The sequence below is a fragment of the Scomber scombrus genome, chromosome 24, assembly GCF_963691925.1.
Source record: "Scomber scombrus chromosome 24, fScoSco1.1, whole genome shotgun sequence".
Taxonomy (NCBI): Eukaryota; Metazoa; Chordata; class Actinopteri; order Scombriformes; family Scombridae; genus Scomber; species Scomber scombrus.
This window is the reverse complement of record NC_084993.1, coordinates 5,868,684-5,890,587: the sequence shown is the minus strand read 5'-3', so window position 1 is coordinate 5,890,587 and position 21,904 is coordinate 5,868,684. Positions and strand designations below refer to the sequence as shown.

At 40.6% G+C, this 21,904-nt stretch overlaps 1 protein-coding gene across 1 annotated transcript in view; it reads left to right on the top strand.

Moving 5' to 3' along the window:
* Window positions 1-21,904, top strand: part of si:ch73-383l1.1 (receptor tyrosine-protein kinase erbB-4) — a 238,891-nt gene that overhangs the window by 152,454 nt on the left and 64,533 nt on the right. Inside the window, exons 4-8 of the mRNA XM_062414855.1 lie at window positions 15,067-15,201; window positions 17,003-17,068; window positions 19,420-19,538; window positions 20,383-20,524; window positions 21,290-21,403. Coding sequence (XP_062270839.1) covers window positions 15,067-15,201; window positions 17,003-17,068; window positions 19,420-19,538; window positions 20,383-20,524; window positions 21,290-21,403 — 576 coding nt within the window. The remainder of the gene's footprint in view (window positions 1-15,066; window positions 15,202-17,002; window positions 17,069-19,419; window positions 19,539-20,382; window positions 20,525-21,289; window positions 21,404-21,904) is intronic.

Here is a 21,904-nt window from a genome sequence, read left to right as displayed (position 1 = left end):
TGAAAACAAAAAACACTCCAGTGTTATGTAATGTAATGCAACCCATAGATTTGCACAGACTTTTCATGCCAAGCGGGGTTGGGAAGAAACATCTTTTTTGCACATTCCTGACTCCTCTCAATTGTGTTGTCACCTGGAGAAAATACGGCCTGGCTAAAGAACCACATGTTGTTACTCAGTGTCTCCTCAGAACTGACAAGATAACACAGTTCAGAACATCAAATTACAAAAACAACAACTAAGATGCCTGTCTGACTCCATGGTTTATGTTCTCATTTATTTATTTCCTATTTCCCCATTTCTCCACACTAGTACACCTACAAGTAATTGTAATGCCGTACCCGTCCTCGGTTTTTATCAGTGTTGTTTTGTAAGCACTGTGCCGCCGTTGGTATTTTTTGTTCAAATCCTTTTGACGAGGAGACCCTTGGGGTTTCGGTCTTGTCTCCATTAGTGACTGTGGCACATCTAGAAGGAGGGCAAAATGATCTCTAATGGAATGGTAATAGTCCCCCGGGGCAGTGTGTCGGCTGCCCTGTGCACAAGTCTTTGATGTTAGGGTTCACTTCCACTGGCTGACACACTGCGTTATGTAGGTGAGTATCAGCTGACCCTGGCTAACTGAGTTACCTACACACCTGACTGAGCCCCCAGTGAACAAGAAAAGCCCTGACTCCATAATACGGTGTAACATAACAGATGTAAAAACTCCACCTGAACTTCCCCCAGCTCCAAACTGTCAATCCTTCACTCCCCTGTCAGCTCTTTAAGTGCTAATTTGTTCACTAATGTCATTAGGGAGTTAGCATGTGGTGGCTTGGTAATCTGCCAGTAATGTCTTAAATAAACTCGAAGCATAAGTTAACAGTTCTAATTATGTTAGCAATTTACAGTTCAATGATATGCCCCTCGTCAGACTTCTCCAGAGGCTACATAAACAAGCGGTAGTTGTTCGAATTTGCATCTTTTCCTCGTCCTTTACTCAAGATATAAACCGTTAAATACATCCATACATCTTCAAACCCAAATCAGATCTGAAATATGTGAATGGACAACCTTTGCAACAAAGACTAAGGAGGCAATTTATAGTCATGCAAGCATTAGTAGAGATGACTAATCCAACTAAAAGGAGCATCCAGAGCAGATTGAAGTCTTGGCTTTTGACATTTTTACATAACTTCACCTCAGGTTGTATTTTAAGGGTCTCATTAAATTTATACACCACATGTTGAAGCATTCAGTGGCACTGTTGTGTTACAACATTTGCATCAACTTAAATATTTGCTAAGTAAATTAATGCATATATCATAAATGTAGATATATGTAAGAGAGTGGAGTTGAAAATAAAAGCAAGCATGCCACAGAAAACTCTAAAATATTACAAGTAATTGACCAAATACCGTCTTGTCAACAGAGGTACTCCAGCATCGACTCCCCTGTGGCCTTGCTATTTAATCGAGCTATAAACTCCCAGATTCTGTTCAGAGTGAAAGTAGTGGGTGGTGCTGCTGAATGAGTCAGCATTTCCACCAAGCAGCTCTCAGACATCCCACCTCATCAAACCAAATAACCGTAACTTCATCAAACTTGTTCATTAGAGCAGAGTTAATTTTTGGGAGGATTAGAATTCCTAGTGACCAGACTCTTGTTTTCTGGTGTGTCTCTGGCTGCCTTCAATGCGAACCCCTGTGATTCTGGAGGGAGTTTGAGTTGAAACCAGTGGATGTAAGTACCATTTGGTCTTGAAGAGAGCCTGTGTGATCCAGGACCTGATCAACCACCCTCGGATTCATTATGAGACTACTGGACATCTCTGTTGATGAATATTTTCACCTTGATTAAAAATAAAAGTTTCTCTACCTCAAGGTTGTGGCAGCATAGTTGACCACCTGAGACCAATCAATTCCCTCATCTGTAACAATTTGGTTTTGGGCCAAAATATTCCAGTGAAACCTCTAATTGTTATTTCATTGAGACTGTAAAGCCTTCTTCGGACAGGGGTAATGTCATGAGGACAGTGTTTCTTGACCGTAAAGTATATGACACCATGGCATTCACCACATCGTCAAACTAGAAAGCAATGTAAGAAAGTTGACCAAGAAAAGTCATCCCTTTTAATCAATATAAATTGTATTCCTCAAGGTTCAATCCTGGGTCCCCTGCTTTTCAGTCTTTTTATGAATGACTTGCCTACAGGTTGCACAGAGGCTAACTGACAGCTTTATGGAGATTGCACGGTCACATATGCACCACCAGCTTTCTCAAATTCGTTTTCAAATGTATCAACAGTCTAGCTCCAGATATATCCAAAGACAAGACAATAACAGAAGCAATAGGAGCACAGTGAATGGCAGCTGTAAAATAAATCTCACATCGTAGATCTAAATTTGGACACTTAGTTTTCTCCATGAAGGGCTGTCAACCTCAGAGCACATTATAACTGAAATAAAAATCATTCCAGATATAAAATATTTTACAACAGTAAGTGCCAGCTAAAAGCAAACCAGAGCTATGCCCATTTTTAGCTAAACATACTCTAAATTACAAAGGTTTTTCTTCTTCTTTTTAATGTGTATGCATACTTTATTGTACTTCCATATCTGTAATGTATTGTGGCTTTATGATAATGAAAGCTGTATTTTTAATTACACTGTACATGTAAAGCCCAACTAGGGACAAGAGTTGAAAAGTAGCAATCCGCTGGGTATTTCATTATACTTCCATATCTGCAGTGTACTCTGGTGTTATGATAATGAAAGCTATATATTTTAATTACACTGTACATATAAAACTCAACTAGGGACAAGAATTGAAAGTTAGCAATAGCTATAAACTCCCTGTGCAGCACATCAGTTTCATGCTTTGTATTGGGACTGTGTTGGATTGCATCATCACTATCAAATGAAATTCAAACAAATAAAACTGCAATGTCATCAAACTGAAAACAAGACTGTTTTTGGTTGACATGTTGACAATGGGAAGTTTTCATTTGACAGTAATTATATTCAAAGCTTGCTTGTTTGTCTCGCCAAGAGGCACATGCTACCCTCCTGACATTGCAACATATTTGTATGCTTTGGGGTCTTGGGAAAGATGAATGGTGAACGCTCTGCACTGTGTTTGTGTGCATTCTCTGCCAGGCGTTTTGTAACCTGCTCGACCTGATCCGTTTTTTTGTCGTCGTCGTCGTCTTTTTTATATATTTTTTTAAAAGTGCTACACCTCGGTCCATGCCCCTCTTGAGATCTGTTGTGTAATTTCTACTCCAAACTGCATGCAAACTAATCATTACCACTGATAAATATGTCTGTCCAGTGCATCTGTTAAAGAAGTCACTTAAGCCGAAGGTAGGGAGGACTGGCTGGCTCACAGAACCTCACACTAAATATACTGTAGAACCAGATGGAGGCAATTTACTGGTCATAGTTGATTTGCTGGTGTGTGTGTGTGTGTGTGTGTGTGTATGTGTGTGTGTCCATGTCGGTGTGTCCCAAATTACCCAAGTGGTGGGATGAGTGCTGCAGCTCTGTGCCAGAAAATGACAAATTGCCCATTTAGCCCATTCTAAGTGTCAATTTTAATGCAGAGGGTTAGCTCCGCTTTCGACACTTCTTAAGCATTTTGCTCCATGAAAATATGTAATGAGCCCGATTTGAATTACAAAATGCATGAGACAAGCAGCGTGTGTTTGTGTGTATATGGTTTCGCACTGCAGGTGTTCAAGCACACATGCATTAAGGTTCTTAAGGAACCTATTTTTTTGTTTCCTGAAGAGTGGACATTTAATAATAGCCCACATTTCAAGTTATGAGCTAAGCTGCTCAGCAGTTTTAGTGTCTTAATGGCTCCCCCATGGTCCATTCATGGTGCCCTCTAAATTTTAGTTTGATGCTCTCAGGCGATTGGGCAATTGTACCAAAACACTATTTCCAGCACAATAGCAGCGCAGAGAGTGGACTGACTGTTGAGGTAGCTCCACTGTAAAACAACTTATCACTGCTGCTGTAGAAAAACAACATGGAGCACCTATCCTGGTTCTGTTTGTACTGAGAGTGAACCTGGCAATTTATTTGATGAGTGAGTTGTCTGACCTCTGGCTTACTGATATCCATTAAAAGATCAGTATATAACTTCAAAAACACACAACTGCCCTCTTTTTTTTTTTTTTTTTTTTTTCCGATTTGTGCCTTTTGTGGATTTAATTGATTTTAAAAGCTGCTCAATTTCTTAACTTAAGAAAAACAGACATAGTAGTGCTTGTAAGCAAATTTAACAAACTGATTATTTTTGGGTGTCTCCTACCACCACTACCACTGCACACACACACATACATACACACACACACACACATCAGTGTTGATCATTGACGACCAGTGCTGTTTGTTACCTTCATTAGTATTCAGCAGCGTTCTCATCTCTTTAGCTGGCTCTTTTGTTTGCCTCCGCTGATTGGAGGGCCTCTGGTTAATTTAGATGCAGGGAAGCGGTGACAGAAGAGGGCTTATTAGGGCCGTGAGCCCATCCCGCCTTAAGTGCAGAGTCTCCAGTTCCATTTTCATTTGCCTCCATTATTGAATTTGCTGGCTTCTCATTCGCCCTGATTGCATTTTGTGTCACCTCTAAAATAAAATAAAAATTGGGCTCCTAGAGGTACTGTGACACTCGGAAGTGGGGACTATAATATAGTAAAGAATTGAGGAAGGCAAAAGTTTATTTTTTTATTTTTTAAGTTTTGAAGGCTTTCTTTTTTATTACGTCTGAGCAAAATGTTTATGAAAGTTTTCTAATCATGATTGCTGTGAAACCTGTACACCTGTGGGTGTATTTTGGTATAAGGAGAGAGAACGATGAACCTTAACAAAGGAGAAAAGGAGTGTTTATGTCTGCGTGTGTGTGTTTATAAGACAGAGAGGGAGCATGACAGATAGGTGGAGCAACAGTGGGTGGAGGAAAATAAGGAGAGTGATGGCAGGGATTCATTTAGCGTCCATTGAAGCTTTAAAAGTAAAAAAAAAAGGGAAAAAAGGTGTCATCTCCGCCTCCATCTTTTAGCTGCCTCCTTCAGCGCCTACACAGCTTCCATAATCTTCTAACGTGAAGCATTTTTCATAAGGATTCATCGCAAAACAATATCATTCGAGACTGTGAAATTTAATCAGGGGCTTTAAAACACAATTATGGTTATCGGGGAGGACACAGCAGCAGCGCCCTGGATCGTAGGAGAGGTGGTGGGAGGGGGAGGAGCAGGGGGGAAGATGGAAGGGACCTCCCCCGCACTGTCTGCGCCTTGGCTCTCTTCTGCCATTTGTCACAGAGCACAATATCTCTTTGGCTGGCAGAGCTAATAATGGAGAAGTGGGGAAACGGGACTCTGGAGACCCACCTCCGCCTTTCCGTGAAGATCAGATAAGTTCTCCTCAAGTCAGAGGCCCCGAGCCACTGTGGATTTGCTTGTAAGGATTGTATCATTTATAAAACACAGCACACCCCCTTTGACAGTTTTTCAGGTGTGTGAATAATGCAACTCTTTATAAAAATGTGCAAGTGCAGGAGCAAGATGTTTCCCCTACTGGAAAGAAATGGCACGCTCTGCCGATTTGCACTCTGAAAAGTTCATTTCATTTTGGTCACTCTTACCACCGCACACTTTTGCTGATGCTTCACTTTTCATGCCTTGAGGCAAACTAGTTGCTAGTTTTCTGTCTCTATTATCTTGGCGATCTGCAGCCATTTATCTACCAGCGGCTTGTTTGCAGTCCGGAGACTTAACAGTTATTCATGAGATTTGAGAAGTCATTTTCACTTAAGCAGCTACTTTCTCAACAGCCTCTGTTTTTTTCCCTCTATAGAGTAAACATGCTTGGAGGCACTGTACAGTGGAGTGCTTCACAATTACACACAGAAGGTTTCCTTAGGGACCGAATGCTTGTTTTCCAGTCAAGTCCTGTGTTTACCTTAAATTGTGTGGTTCCTTAGTCTAACTATAAATTAGCAGAGAAAAGAAAAGTTTATTTTAATTACAGTCTGATTTTAGTTAGAACTAGCAGGTGCACACACAAGCCAGACAGGGATATTTAACCGAAACACACACCCAAACCCTCACACACCTACACACACCCATAACTAAGCGCCATCCCAATGATGTGCTTACAAACTTCCTCCTTCTCTCAGAATACCCTGAAACTGCACAAATACTATATATGTGTGCCATTTTTTTCCCAGGAAATCTCTTTGTTCTCTTTCAGATGAAGTGCAGTTCATTCAAGACATTATATCGTAGGCTATAACATAAAAGGAAACGAATGCTTTATTTGTTCCCCCAGTGCTACTGATCCTGTTGTAGAGTTCTCTCGTTGCCTCTCGTGTGTGTGAAGTTCAAAGTGCTTTGTGAAAACCTTGAAACAGATGCTGGTTTTTCTTAAAGCAAGGCAGCTTGTGTGGTTTTCGTGTTTTTTTTGGAGGGGTGAGGGGGCTGTTTTTTGTATGATTGTGCTATTTGTTTCCCTGGCTCTGTCCCTTAAGAACAGTAATTTCTAAAGATGGCTGTCCTAAACGTATTATTATCTGAAGGAAACAGGGAACTCCTCCTCAGGACAGCAAAAAAGAACTTGAACATCTCTCTTTCTCTCCCTGGTTGTCTAACTTTTACTTCATTGGCCCTCATGACAGTCATTATTTTCCAGAGTCGCAGATTTGTTGCGGTTTCAGTTGTGTAATGTTCATCAGTGTTCCCTGAAGAGGTTGCACTCTAAGAAAATGAAGGCAATTTGTTTCATTCCCCAGTTCGGCACCTTCTGTCATGCCAGCTGTCTGCGCTGTGTCACAGGCCACACGGAGCACCAAGAACTGATGCATGTAAATGACTGCAAAGAGCTTACAGGTCTCTTAGATAGCACACATACACATACCGTAAATTCTCGAGTTAAAAGCTTGTCTTCAAATGAAGCTTTGGCAATAGCAGTAATTTCTGCAGCACAACAACAGTCATGCTACATTTGCCACGTAAGTGCTCTGAGTTTCCCTTTTGAACAGAAATACCATTTTCAAACTCTGAATATTTGTTCAAATTGTCAATATTACACTTCTATTGTCAATGTAACTCAACGCTCCCTGCAGATGTTTCGCATTAAAGGACCAGTGTGTTGAATTTAGTGGCATCTAACAGAACAGAATTAGCAAAAATGGAATATAATAATCATAAGTATGTTTTAATGAGTGTGTAATCCCATGAAAATAAGAATCTTTGTATTTTTGTTACTTTACAATTAACCCTTTAACTCCTTCCTCAGAACCTGCCATGTTGCACTGCCATGTTTCTACAGTAGCTCAGAAAGGACAAACCAATTTTTTCACAATTTTCACAGCCACACTAATTCCTACACTCTGGTCCTTCAAAAGTATCCACTACTTTTACATATATAAGTTTTGCAACATCCTCTGTTAGTAATGTACCACACTATACAGCAGGATTCTACTACATACACCTAAGTGTTCTTTCCTTGTATACAGTACCTAAAGAAGGTCTTGTATGGCCTAAAGTTTGGGGGGTGAGTGGGGATCCATGCCCTTCTACTTGCAGGAAGAATGTTTTATTAATTGACAACAGCTTAACAATTGAAGAAAGAACGGCAAAGTAGAAAGGATTTACATGTGCATTATTGTGAGGAAGTGTTAAGCCAATTCAAATGGGAGAAGATCAGAAAACAGCGAGCATCATACAAAAATGATCAAAAGTACTCACAAAACGAGAGGTAAAAGCTTAAACAAGCTTATTCCACACAAAGCTCAGACTCTCTGCAGTTGAGGTAAACAAAGGTCAATACCACTATTTTAGAATTCATTACTTATTATGTTTGCATATGTATAAACAATATCATGAACAAGTATAAAAAACAGTTTTTAATGGTTTTAAATTAATTTCTCTATTATGAATGTTGCTAGAACGGAGATGCATTCCCCTTCATTTATATTCTGATAAAAAAAGAAAATAAATTACAAGGTGCTTCCCTCTTGGCTCTCTGCATTTCTCTCTCAAGCACTGAGTGATTAATTGGCATTTAAGAGGTACTGTAAAGCCTTGGCTTAAGCCTTCAGCTCTGCCTACAAATGTGAGGCTTTGTCGACCCAATGCGACGAAGCTCCAAGATGCTTTCTGCTGTTGGACAGGAGGTGTTTATCATGGGGATTTTGTGCGTCTGTGTGCAGCAGTTCACATGTTCACATGAGAATATCTGTGGCGCAACAAGACTAAATGTGCAATATATCTGCTTTTTTTGTGTGTTTGCATGCTCATTTCTGGGATTCCCTATTCTTATATATGTGTATGTTTATAAGTGCGTGTGTTTGGTGTGTGTGTGTTGCAACAGAGGGCACCCGACCGTGGAGAGAAAGAATGATCATCCCGATTTCTCAGTTCTCTGTGCTCAGCAAGTTGCCCTATCACCGTACTGAGAAAGTACATTTCACGGAGGAGGGAATGGGTCAGTCTGTAGGGTAGAAGCAGGGTGTCAGACGACAAGGATGGAGGGATGATCCTAATAAAAAAAGAGCAGAGTGGATGGCCCGAATGCACTCAGCTTGAGTTGTGTGATACGTGACACTCCCGCCCTCGAGACAAGACAATAATGGCAAACGCATGGACTCATCAGTCGAGGACGAATCACTATTACGGCCTTATTCATCAGCATAATTAGAGAGAGAAAGAGATGTGGGACAAGTGGCTAGCAGCACTGATGAAAGCTCATCAGCAGGCTCCCTATAGAGCCATGGACACTGATTGGTGCAGGGGCCATCATTGCTTAGAAACTACTTCAAAATAGGGGCTCTTCTCTCTGCTGAACGACAGTGAAATGAACTGAATTGGCTTCCAAAAGCAGCTTGGCACAAGGATCATTTTTACTTTCTTAACCATCTTTGCACTGATTGGTCTATCCTGTGTTTTGAGTGTGTGAGACACAACAAAAATATCTCCAAAAAATCTTCTACCAGATCGCTTCTTGTTTTGTAGTTTGAACTGTTAAAAATCAATGTTCCTTTTTTCATATTTGCATTGACTATTGTGGACCTTGCTGAAATGGAGCACATGTCATTCATTATCATTTATGTTATTGCATAAAATAAGTGATTTTGATGGTTTTAATGGCCTTATTGGTCATTAAATTTATCTGGCACTTCAACATACAGGCCTGGGTTTTGTGATTATTTCTGTTAGTGCAGATAAGACATTTGCCTTTAAAGCTGACAGTCAATGGCCTTGATGGTTTTATTGGAAATCTGTAGTTCAAAGGACAGAATCTGTTCTAAGTTTAAATATATTTCCTTGGTGTTGATTCAACATTAATTAAATGATTTTACATTTTAATATCCATTATTACAAGTGTCAATATTGAGAGGGAAAAAAGCAATTAATTGTGATTAATCACAGCAAATTGTGCAATTAATTAGTTAGTTCATTCTTTTAATCGATTGACAGCCGTACTTATTTCTTCTTCCACATCATCATTAAAGGGTCACAGGAATATTGTCGGGGGGCTCTGCACTCTCTTCATATGCTTCATTATTTGTTGCATATAATGATGATCTGGGAATTAAAACCATGTCGACCCTGCTTGGTGAGAGTGCAAAAATATGAAAATATGTAAAACGAGAATTCTCTTCATCCGCTTCCCTGGCATTGTCAGCTTTTCATAAGCTAGTTAAGTCATTAATTTCAGACCTGTGTTTTCCTTTTAGCTTGGCTAGTGCGCTGACAGTAGTTTTACACAGGTCTACATCAAACTATTTCCTATCAAACACTTGGTTAAATCAGATTGAAGCAAATATACCTCACTTCATTTCTCATTGTCCCATTCACTGATATTGAATAATGCTGTGTATAATTGCATCTTCAAATCAGTGACCAACCACTGTCAAACAGATGAAGGAAGAGTCAGCAGATGACTTTAAAGATGGTGTACTAACACTGTGTAAATACCTGTAGATGTTAATGTAGTATAGCAGCTTCTTACGTAGCTTCTTCTTTCCAGTTTAGATGAGACATTTTGTTAATTTCAGTTCAACTTATAATAAATCCCCAATCTTTTTTTGCAGGAAGTCCTGCCTTGTTGTTCAATGTCCCATTTGAGGCTTCACAGTGCCAAATAATATGCACCAACCTTTATATGGGGTTTTGGAACAAGTCAGGGCTTGGCAAGAGATAAAATGCCTCTTCATAGCCTGGGATTGTGGGACTGATAGGATTTGATGAAGGGGAGGAAAGGATTTAAATGCATGTAATGAAAATAGAGTCATTAAATAAAGTCATTCATTCATTCAGTTTAGCATTTTATAGAATTCTCCACATCATCTTCATCTAATGTCCCGCTGCATAGATCCATATCAAATCCAGTCACTGATTCAACATGACACTCCAACTTTTGCTTGGTGAGATTTTTTTTCTCCGTCACAGTGAGATACTTTATTTCACTGCCAGGAGAGATGTAGCTAAACGCTCCACCTGAAGTTGTCTTGAACCAAACATGACTTGAACATATGGCAGCGGAGCCCTCAGTGGCCACATATACATGCATAATGTCACCCAGCGATGCACCCGGTACAACTGACTGCTTGTCTTGAACATGCAGACTATCAAAAAAGAAGCTGGGTGCTGTTTTGTGTGGTATCAGTTCATTTTAAAGGCTCCAAAATATCATGCGTTCATCCACAGTGAAGGAATTGAAAAATAAAATGGTAGACACTGTGAGCTACATGATAACATCAATTGCAACATTGTAAGAATGTTAAAGGAAGTGCCAAACATACATGACATTATATTTACAATTAAGAGTATTTACAGGGTAGAACTTGTAGCTTTTTAATGTAAAATTATAGTGTATAGAAGTAAATAGTGTATTCGTATTTAATAGTATTTGTGAGCAGTACTCAACTATTTTGGATTTCCTGTTGACGAAATTTGAATTAATGTCATCATCTGTCTACGTCATCAACTACTGTGGCTCTTGTTGCTCATGCCAACTTTTCAATCTTCTTTCTATTTCCTCTAAATAATATCTCTAAATCTAAAAGTCCACCCTCTGGACTCTTGGACTGAACCCTCATGAACTTGACTCATACATACTGTCACGTAGGTCAAGTCCTGCAAGGACACTGGACCACAAAATGTATGATTCAAGATTTGAGGTCGATACAAGTGGTTGACTTTTACCCTGGTGCTATAACCTCCAATAATCTTCTGTGGGAAGTCTAAAAAAGTTGGCACCTGAAGCATACTCTCTTGAAATCCACATAGTCTGTATAAGGATCCTTCTGGACTTCACTGGATAAGTTCACTTGGTCCACCCTTTAGATTTACCGTTCTGCAACTGTGGGAGAGAATCTATATATCTGGATTTGGCAATTCACAAACTACAAAATTTGGTAAACACATTACTTCAAAGATCTTACCACGAGGGAGCGATCAGAAGCCTTGTTTGAAAGCGCCTGCTACACAAAAAGCTTTCATGAATCACTAGAACATTTCATCTGCATTACAGAGCAGTACCAGTAAAATGGTGTGTAGTCTATTTGTATAAAAGGTTTGTAAATTATGACTTTAAATAAAAATTCTCATCAGAATTGATTTGGTTAGCTTGAGCAGTAACCTCTTCGTCTCTATGGTCTCTCTTCATATCTCTGTTCCCTCGCTCTCCTCCTGCCCCCTCCATCTTTCACCCCTCCCTCTCCTACCTCCTTTTCCTCGGATGCAGGACAATAGCTTTTATGAATACCTCGTGAATCACAAAAGTGTGGAGGGTGAGGAGATAGGGTGGGGGTGGGAGGGTGTAGCGGAGGATGGTCGGCTGTAGATCTCCCATCCTGATGGAAAGATCGAAGCATGGAAAGGGGTTGGGGTGGGGGCTGGGTGAGTACTAGAGAGGAGCGGGAAGGAGGGACGGGTGGTGGCGCAGGACTGTCGCCCATTAATGAATGACCACCCGATACAGGCTTGTCATCCCGCTGGAAGAGTTACTGTCCTTGCCTGGATGGACAGCAGAGGTGGCAATTTGTCTCTCGGCGAGCAGGGGGGGGCATCTGGACACAGGCACTTAAAAGAACATTTGGGACATTGTTGGGCGGGTTGAATGGAGAGATGGCTTCCCATAAAATAACTAAATGGGTTATATCTGTCATGTGTCAAATGTTCCAAATGTGGAAATTATTCCTTCAAAAGTGTCTTATTTTGTCATTTTTAAAACTTTACAGATGGAAGTGTCTTACAAGATCTACTTATGTACCTATTGTGTAACTTGTGTTTTGATGGGTTAGGGTTAGGTCAGACATGCAGCTTGACATGCCCATCAAGATCATTGGAAATGCCCAATAAAAGCATAAATGTAAAGTGATTGTAAAAATCCTAAAGCGGACATTCTGCTAGCTGTAAATATGAAAAAAAGGCTTCCTTCAAAATGTTGATTTTTTTCTGCTTTGGTACAAAACAGCTCTCAAGTCTACACCTCAGGTTTTTTTTATACTTCTGTGGGTTTCAATGGAACCATGGCTTTTTAACTGCACATGAGTCCTCTTTGTTTTCTTTCTTTTTTTTGGTAATTAAAAGAGCTTTCATTTTTACCTCAAATCAGCTCAGTCAGTATCCAATTATACCCACATTGGATTATTCTTGATGAAAAAGGTTCAGTGCCAATTCAGGAGGTTGTGTGCCTTTTATGTTGCAGGGTGGAAAGTAATGGAGAGTAAGGGTGTGGAGTCCTGGTGGTGGATGCGTGTGAAGCACATCCAACTTCCATGCAGGAGACCAAAGTTCAAACCTGTTTCAGGGTGTTGATCATGCAAAACCAAACTGTAAATCTTCAATTGCGGCTACAAAATACGAGAGACACAACATCTGCTGAGTCTGTGATTTGATATGAAATAAAGCATCATTTAGAGACCTCAAGGCGGAGTGTTTCCAGAATATCCATGAAGACCAAACAAAGACCAAAGACAGGCCAGCTGGTGGTTTGGTTCATCCATCAGGTGTAGGAAGAGTTAATTGTTGAGCCAAGCATAACTCTCATCCATCATCTGTTGTTGAGATGCCTGGTCTGAGCCTTGGCCAGACCATAGTGGGTGAGGGGATAATTACTGGCTTCTCTAGACAGTGGGTGTTTTGTAAACCATGTGGTCTTAACCCCTTGTGTGTCCCAAGTTTACTTTTTATTTGTATTTTTATGTGTATACTATAGGTGTCTTAAATTGTGTATATCTGTTTGGACAATTTCTTTGTCTGTTGGAGGATCTTTTGAGGAATGAAGTTGCTCTCTGTAGTGTTGATGAGAACATCAAAGCTCTGTATTACATCAAGGTGACTTGAGGGATGTCATGAATATAATCTGTTGGTGGGTTAAAGGGGATTCACATATGAATATATCTGTTAATGTCAAAAATCTGTTGAGTCTGTGTTGTCGCTTGGGTAATAAATGGCTGCTTATTTCATGACGATTTTAAATGGCATCAAAGCATGCTGACAGTGTGGTCTTTATGTTATGTGAATAAAGCACAGCCTGTCCCTTTTTTCACCCACCATCCATGAATGTAAAACATCCCCTGATAAATCGTCCATTGTGACGGGAACATGATTACATGAAGCAGCGGCTGTAGGCCATTCAGCGGGCAGACGGAGCGCCGTGTCACCTCTAAGAGGGCTTTGAATAAATGTCCCCGTCTCTACCAAGGCCCACTTCCTTAATCAGGGTGTCGGATGGTAATGATTAGCTTCCTGCGTGAGCTTCTCAGCTGCTGAATCGTCCGCATAACTCATACACTGTTAATAATCTGCCTGGGGAGATAATACCCTTCTTTACCTTCAGCTAATCCAGCCCTAATCTAAACCACATTGTTACTTTTTTATATATAAAATGTCATTAAATATGACAAGTACTTTCGTGGAATCCCGCAGGGCTTCATATTCAAGGAGAAGAGGATGCAAGGTGATTGTATCTAAATCCCTAAACTAGGTTAAACAATACAGTCTACTTGTGTCCCAGAGAGAAAGAAACTGATGGGGGTGGTTGTTTCTCTTCTGCCATGGGTCACGGCTTGGTAGGGGGGGATTACTACAACATCGTTTCATTCTGTGTCCATATCCAAAACCTGGCTTAGTAACAGGGAGAGGGATTAGAATTTATTATCGTACTCCATGCACAGGCATCTATTAAGGGCACTGGTCCTTGAAAAGAAACATATTTTTGCTATTAAGCTAAAGCTGGATGAGGAGCCCGCCTTTGTCTTTGGTGTGTCGCCTTACTTTGATAGAGGGATGCGGAGTAGGTCAAGAGAGCTGTGATCCGTTATTGTCTCTGAGTCAGTTTGATGATTTGGGCCTGTTGTGAGCCAAGAATGAGTCCTTGAAGATAATAGTGGAGCAATAAAAAATTGAACATGTTTTTTTTTATAAGCTCTACAACAAGACATCAATGAGATGCAAGATTTAAATACATCGAACCCTTTCTGTGTTTTACCTTTGGCATATTGATTCTGTCAGGAAGAAACTCGACACCAATCTTCAATTACAGTATGCTTATTTTATGAACTGTATCACTCAGTGAAGCTCTGAGGAAAGCTATATGTCTGCTCTAGTTTACTATTTCAGTTATAATTAACACAACAAGTATCTGGTGTCTTCTAGTGACATTCAAACTCATTAACTCTCTCTAACTCTGGAGCTAAATTAAATTATTTAATACTTAATGCATAATTTGGAAATTACACTGGTATACAGTTTTGAGTTCTTCTCAAAAGTGAGGCTGTTTTGTTTATGTTGTGTAATCTATCTATTTCTTTATCTGTGTAGGAGTTCTATATGAAACATCATTGTCTTTGGACATGTCATTGAATTATTTTGTGCATTTGTCAATAGCATTTATCTTCATGCTCAGATGCACTTCAGGGAACACCGTATGCAGCATGGTACTTTGAGACAAAGAAACGACTGGAGTTAACCTTGAAGTATTGATTTTCTGCCATCATGTACATGTACTATATATCCATGGGTACCTGCTCATCTTCTCTTTTTCTCTCTCTTTCGTGCAGAGATCCTAAATGGGGGTGTCTACGTTGACCAGAACAAATTCCTGTGCCATGCGGACACCATCCATTGGCGTGACATTATCAAGAACCCCCAGGCTGAGCTGCTGGTGGTACAATCCAACACCAGCAACCTCGGATGTGAGTACTACACATGGGGCGAAAACCAGTGGAACCATTAACTTTAGAAATAAGATTTAAAGCATTCATGTTTTCTTACAGGTGAGTTTGAATTTCTCCATGCACTCTGAACACAAGATACATATGTTGTGTGTTTGCAAGTTGGCCAACAGGTCAAATGTTGGACTTCCCTCTGGAATATTAAACAAACCAAAATGAGCTGATTGGCCTCAAGGATGCTTTAGATTGTTATTGGGTTATTGGGATGAGTCATTGGTTCTCAAAGTAAGTGGGGTCTAGACAAAAATGTAACATAACTAGCATGTCATATATGTACATATTTTCCTGGCAAAGCCCTTCTTTTTTACCTGTTCTTTAGTCATAAATAGAGAGAAAACAATTTAGGTCAGATTTAGAAAATGGATCACTAGATTTATTTATTTTTCTCACTTGCCTCACAGGACTTTTGTACAAACCACATGCCAACATACTGTAGAAGTACAGAACATGCACGCTCCCCCCTACCGGCAGCAGTCATGCCCTATCCTTTTTTATTCATGCTCTTTGCCTAGTGGTCATTTGGAAGTTAAATCACATAGTGTTAGATCAGTGTGTGAACTTTTCCATTGTAGTGGTATGGTAGTCGCTCTGCAGCGAGGCCCATGGAGCTGCTGTCTTGCTGTGCTCTTTTTAAATCTCAGCGAATCTGACAGCTGGTTCTGAAGTTGCCCACTTCCCCTGGTGCTCCTCCCCTCCCCCTCCATAGTCCCCGCGGTCCCTCAGCTCCCTCTGTTTTGGACATAACAGGCATCGCTATCCGGCGGACATTCAGTGTCAGAAGAACTGGCTGTTAAAGACACATTCTCTCAAACTTTTCTGCACATATTGGGATGAGCCTCTTGTTCATTTAAAGTGAAAGAAAGCATAGAAGTTTCTGCGGGCCTTCTTTTTCAAAACACATCAGGGTGAATAATACAGACAGCAGAGGTGCCAAATTGTGAGCGAAGACATACTGTAGACAATGGGGGAAATGTTGAAAGTTTTTTTGATGAGCAGGCATGATGACCTTTTGTTGCTTACAGGCTGCAAGGAACAAAATCTGCATTTGGTGTTGACTTTCGACATCAGCGGGGAGTTAGACGCCATGCAAAGCTGGTTATTCTAAAATAAAGGCTTTTAAGAACAATATGTGTACAACATTGCTATTTTGTTGATTAGATGGCACTGATGGGGGAGGAGGGGGAGGAAAAGCAACAAAGAACAGAGGAGGTGGGCCAAAAAAATGACAAGAGAGTGTGTGGGAGTTGAGGTTGCCAAATTGGGGCCCTTTGCCAAGTCGTAGATAGTATTTAACATTAACAACCCCACAGTGGGAGTGGCTGAAGGCGCCGGGTGACAATCTGCTGCACTCTTCCACTTACTCTGTAATTAACCCATAGTCAATTAGGTTTTGATGATGGGCCACTGGCACATGAAGGCTGTGAGTGCTCTGTCAGGTCCCACTTTGCCTGTGCGAGTATTTGACGGAAAGGAGTAGAAGCCTGTCTTTCATGTTCTCTACAGGCCACAAGTCGCCACTGCGACTCCGGGTCTATTGTTGCATGAGCGGAGGAGATTCGACAGACATGTCACTGTCACTAGTTGGGGGAGTTTTAAGGGTGTGCGTGAGTGGACGACTCTTTGTTTTGAGGGTCCTGTGTCTGTTTTTGTGTCAAAACTATATCTGAAGTTGGCTGTGAAGTCATGCAATTCACATTGCCCGTGTGTGTGTGTGTGTGCCTGTGTGTGTGTGTGTGTGCGTGCATGCATGGATGTTCTGCAGGCCGACGCTGTCATCGCTCGTGTAATGGACGCTGCTGGGGCCATCAGGAAGACCAGTGTCAAACCTGTGAGTATGCACATGCACATAAAGTAGCTTTGAAATTCCAGGAGCCTGCTAACTGGTTGTTGGGGCAGCAAAGATACTGACTTTAAGTTTAAATAATTTAACATTTTGGAAATAACTGACTCACCTTCCTGCTGTAAGTGTGATCAGAAAATTGATCCCACTCTCACTACCTCAGCACTGTTCTGTTTTAATAATTATTTTACTGTCTCTAGTTTTATTTAATCTCTCCTGTTTTTATTGCCCTGTGAAGCACTTTGCACTATTTGTTTTGAAAAGTGCTGTATAACTGAAAAAGTATTATTAAACCATATATAAGTGGTAAAGCAGACAAAAGAAGCCTTTTGAAGCAGTACTAAGAAAACAGGTATACCCTGAATTGTTAGTTCAAGACAGTGTGACTCATTGTATTTACTGAATGGTGGGAGGAAAATGATGATATAGCACAGTCTGCTTCAGAATAATCTATAATCTGCTATAATCTCTTTTGACATATTTTTCAAACACTAGATTATTCCTACTTTATTAAACTGAAAGACAAAAATCAAGGTCAGGATAAATGAGAGTAGTGAGTTTAAATGTAATACAATCATTTAACAATCATTCATTTGAGGAAATTAAATGGATAAATGTGGAAATAAACTGATACTCCACCCATGTGTATAGCTGTGAAAGGCTGATATCTGAATATACTAATGTTTGTCCAATGCCTCTGACAGCAGCAGGTAGCACAAAATAGAAACAATGTAAAAAGAGGATGAAGGGCAGCAAGAGAAATGTTGGTTCTCCGTATAATTACAGGATGTTTTACTCGTATTGTAAAGACCGAGAGGCAAACTGGCCTATTTTTCTCAGACTAACACACGCTAATAGACGACAGAGCCTTGTTGTTGTTGTGTTTTTTCACTCCTGCATCATTATGTTCCCAACACAGCAGAGAGTGAGCACAGCAGTTTTAATGCCCTTTGAATGCTTCAAGCTCCTGCTTACTCACTGGCTGTTATATCTCAAACTGTACCAATATTGTGTAGGAGGCTGTTATTTAGCAAATGTATTGGTGCAAGTTTGATGCAATAGGTAAGAGCCACATCCAAGTATTGTGCTATTAGTACTCCGCTGAAAATAGAACAAATACTTTGAAGTAGTTTTGCAATGAAATAGGGAGAAAAAACACCAAAAAAGCAGTAAATATTTCCCTGGTTACTACAGAAGTTGGCATAGCAACTAATACAGCCAAGCTTTCTGGGAAGTATCAGCACAGTTGGAAGGTGTATTTGGCCAATTGGCCTGCTTGGCTAAAAAAAACTCATTGTATAAACACAAATATGGTGGATCAGTAGGGGTCCAGTGCGATGGAACATTTTAAAAAACTTTTTTTTTATCCGGGGAAAACCAATTGGGCTCACTCCAGGAATGCCCCTTTTCACATTCGTACTTGGGAGCTGCCAAGCACAAATGCAATTTTCAGCTGCTAGTCACTGAGCTGAAGCTGAGGAATGGTGGAGAGCGAAGTGGTTGGAGGTTAAAGAGAAACTTTGATATATTTTAACCTATTTTCCATGTTTTTGTGTCTAAGTGACTAATGAGGACAAACATTTTTGAAATTGGTCAGAAATGGGCTGCGATATAATCCTTTGGGGCAATAGTGCCCAGTCAATGTACGCCAAATAAAATCCTTTTATTTTTGCCACTGACAGGCTCAGATTGTTGTTAAAAAAGTGTCTGACATCATTATGGAAAGGCTCGTACAGCGAAATAAAACTTTTTTCTTTACCTTTTGCTTGATCTGCTCAGTTTGATATTGTGTCTAACCAAGTCTCTCCCAAGGAGAAGTCATGATGGAGTTGGACAGAGGAGTGCTGAGAAAAATGTGTTGTGTTGGAGTACAGAAAGTGTAGCTGAGTGTTATCTAAATTATTTTCAAAGTCATGGCTGAGTATTTTGCTGATTTCAACTCAAGAAGAAGTCTCCTGAGATTTTAGAACGAGACTTCTCCTTACGCTTTTTCCCCATTAGTCACTAAGACACAAAATGATGGGAAAGTAAAGTCCAGATTGAAAAATACACAAGTTTCCCTTAAAAGGCTTGTTCAAGGGCGCCTCTAGAGCAGTTGTACAGAAAGGTTGCTTGATATGCTTTAAGTCTGTCTGGGCATTCAAGCCTGTGACCTCGTGTTGTCTGACCTTTTGGTTGCCGTAGCCCCTAATTTGTTTCTGCCTGAAGTCCATATCAGAAAGTATTTATGTGCAGATGTAAGAGAGTGAGAGTTGAGGGTGGTGGTATTGTCTTTTTGTAAATGTGTGAGTATGTGTGCGTCAGACCTTTAAAATTCCATCTTTTCCCTTCCTGGGCAGTGACAAAGACAGTGTGTGCAGAGCAGTGTGACGGTCGATGCTTCGGGCCTTACGTCAGCGACTGCTGCCATCGCGAGTGCGCCGGCGGCTGCTCGGGCCCCAAGGACACAGACTGCTTCGTACGTTAGACTGCACACACACACACACACACACACACACACACACACACACGCAGTCTGCCTATTTATTGCTCCCTTTTTCTCTTTCTTAGCTTTTCTGTCATTCTCTATCTTTTACATCTTCTCTTTAGCATCCTTTTCCTCTCATTTCTGCCTCCCACACACATCCATAGGCCAAAACAAACAAATCTAACCCCCTCCTCCTCACCATCCTCTATATTCCATGTGTCCACGTCTTTTGTGCAACATATGTTTGTCATCCTCCCTGCCTGAAAATGATCCACTTTGTTTACCGGCTGATAAATTGTTTGTCGTTTTACAGGGCTGTAAAAGTCTGCCGTGGCGGCGCTCTTCAAAGAACAAATTGGTGATTCAGTGTTCCAATTAATATTCCTTTTATCACCTCAAGTTCTTCCTGTTGCGCAAACTCGCACACCACACACACAAGCGCACGCTGGCAGAGATGATATTGTAGTTGTAATTCACATTAAGGCTCATCCAATTCAATTACTGCCATTTCAGCCTGCGGCCACAGAAGACGAGACACTTGAGAGGTTTATGGGAAAACATTTCACCATTTACATCATGGCCGTGGATCAATGGCTCCAATTTTTCTCCCATTTGATGTTCAAAGAGACAAGGGACAGCTGCATGATTCGCGTGTCGCGATTCGACGTAAAAATGAAATGCAGCTGTAATACTCTCTCACTCACAGTGACTTATGTGAGAAAATCCCAACCCTCCCCTTGCTTCACCTTGCTTTTTCACGACTTTTAGCCCCCTCCTGGGAGGTCTTACTGGTATCTTGTGCCTTCAGCTGACAGTAGCTATATGCTTTCTGCAGGCTTGCACCAATTTCAACGACAGCGGAGCGTGTGTGACTCAGTGTCCTCAGCCGTTTGTGTACAACCCCACATCCTTCCAGCTGGAGCACAACCCCAGAGCCAAGTACACCTATGGAGCCTTCTGTGTCAAGAAATGCCCACGTAAGTTTTCTCATCACCTTTGCAAGCAAGCAAAACGCTTTGCTGCATGTGGAACTGAGCAGCTGCAAGTAGATACAGATACTGTAACATTACACCACAATCATGTAATTAGGCTTTATAATCTGTGCACTGGTGTCCACTGAAGAAGCATTCATCCTCTATCTATCCTGAGATGAGACTCCAGACAGTTATTTCAAGTCAAGTTAATTACTCAAACATAAATAAATTGTGTATCTCAATCAAATAGTCGATACACCATCTGTTTCGGCTTCTGGCAGCTGCAAAGAAAGCCAGTCTTCTTTTTGTTTTTTTTTCCTTGTTGTTGTTTTTTAGTTGGTTTTTTTCACGGATATGGAGTCAGAGTGCAGCCGCTATTCAGCAAGCACACTTTAAAAGTCAAGCAACAGCAACAGATTGCATATTCAAGTTTCACTGATCATCAAATGAGCATACACCAGTTGCACTTTTCCACAGCTACTACCAAGTGCTAATTTGATCCATTACTTTCCCTGAGCAATATAGGCCCAGACCATTAGTTTTGATCATTATACAAACGTGATTAAAATACAATCAATTTCTCACCATCAGAGGGGTCCTTCTAGGAACTGCTCTGAGTAAATGCTAAGCTACGAGTAAAATCTAGGTGTCAGGGGTAGAAAAAATGGTACTGCTTATCATCACAGCTTCAAATGATGACAGTTGAAGCAAAAGTCAGCAAATGATAACATGCTCGCTCTGTGTTTCTTTTTTTTTTTTTTTTGTCAGATAACTTTGTGGTGGACCACAGCTCCTGTGTAAGAGCGTGTCCCAGCAACAAGATGGAAGTGGAGGAGAACCGCATCAAAATGTGCATCCCCTGCACTGACGTCTGTCCAAAAGGTAAACCCAGTGTGAATACTACTTTATTTGAAAAAATAAAGTAGTATAAGCAGATTTAGGAGTTATTTCTGTATATTGGTTTGAAACAATATATGCAATTGCATCAATGTCATCCATGCTTGTTGTCATATTTAGCCAGTTACGTAAGAAGATGCCCCCATTCATAATATGGCAAAGCTCTTATTAGTCAAATATTCCTCCAAACAGAGGAAAACAGTCACCAGTGGTCACAACACTAGACTCATTTGAATCTCTGATGAATCGGGGATGTCTATACTGTGATTCAGAGCTGGAGCCAGGCTACTTTTAACTCATCCTCTCCTAGCCTGATTCCATTTCAATCCTATACTGTGATCAAGATTTTGAATTTGCATACATGAGACATCACTGGTGAAGTCTGATGTAGTGCCCGCACAGTGGAGACTGTTGCATTGTAAAATTCTCCGATTTGTCTCGCTGCAGAAATGCAACAGGACAGTACTGCATAATGTGGAGGTTATG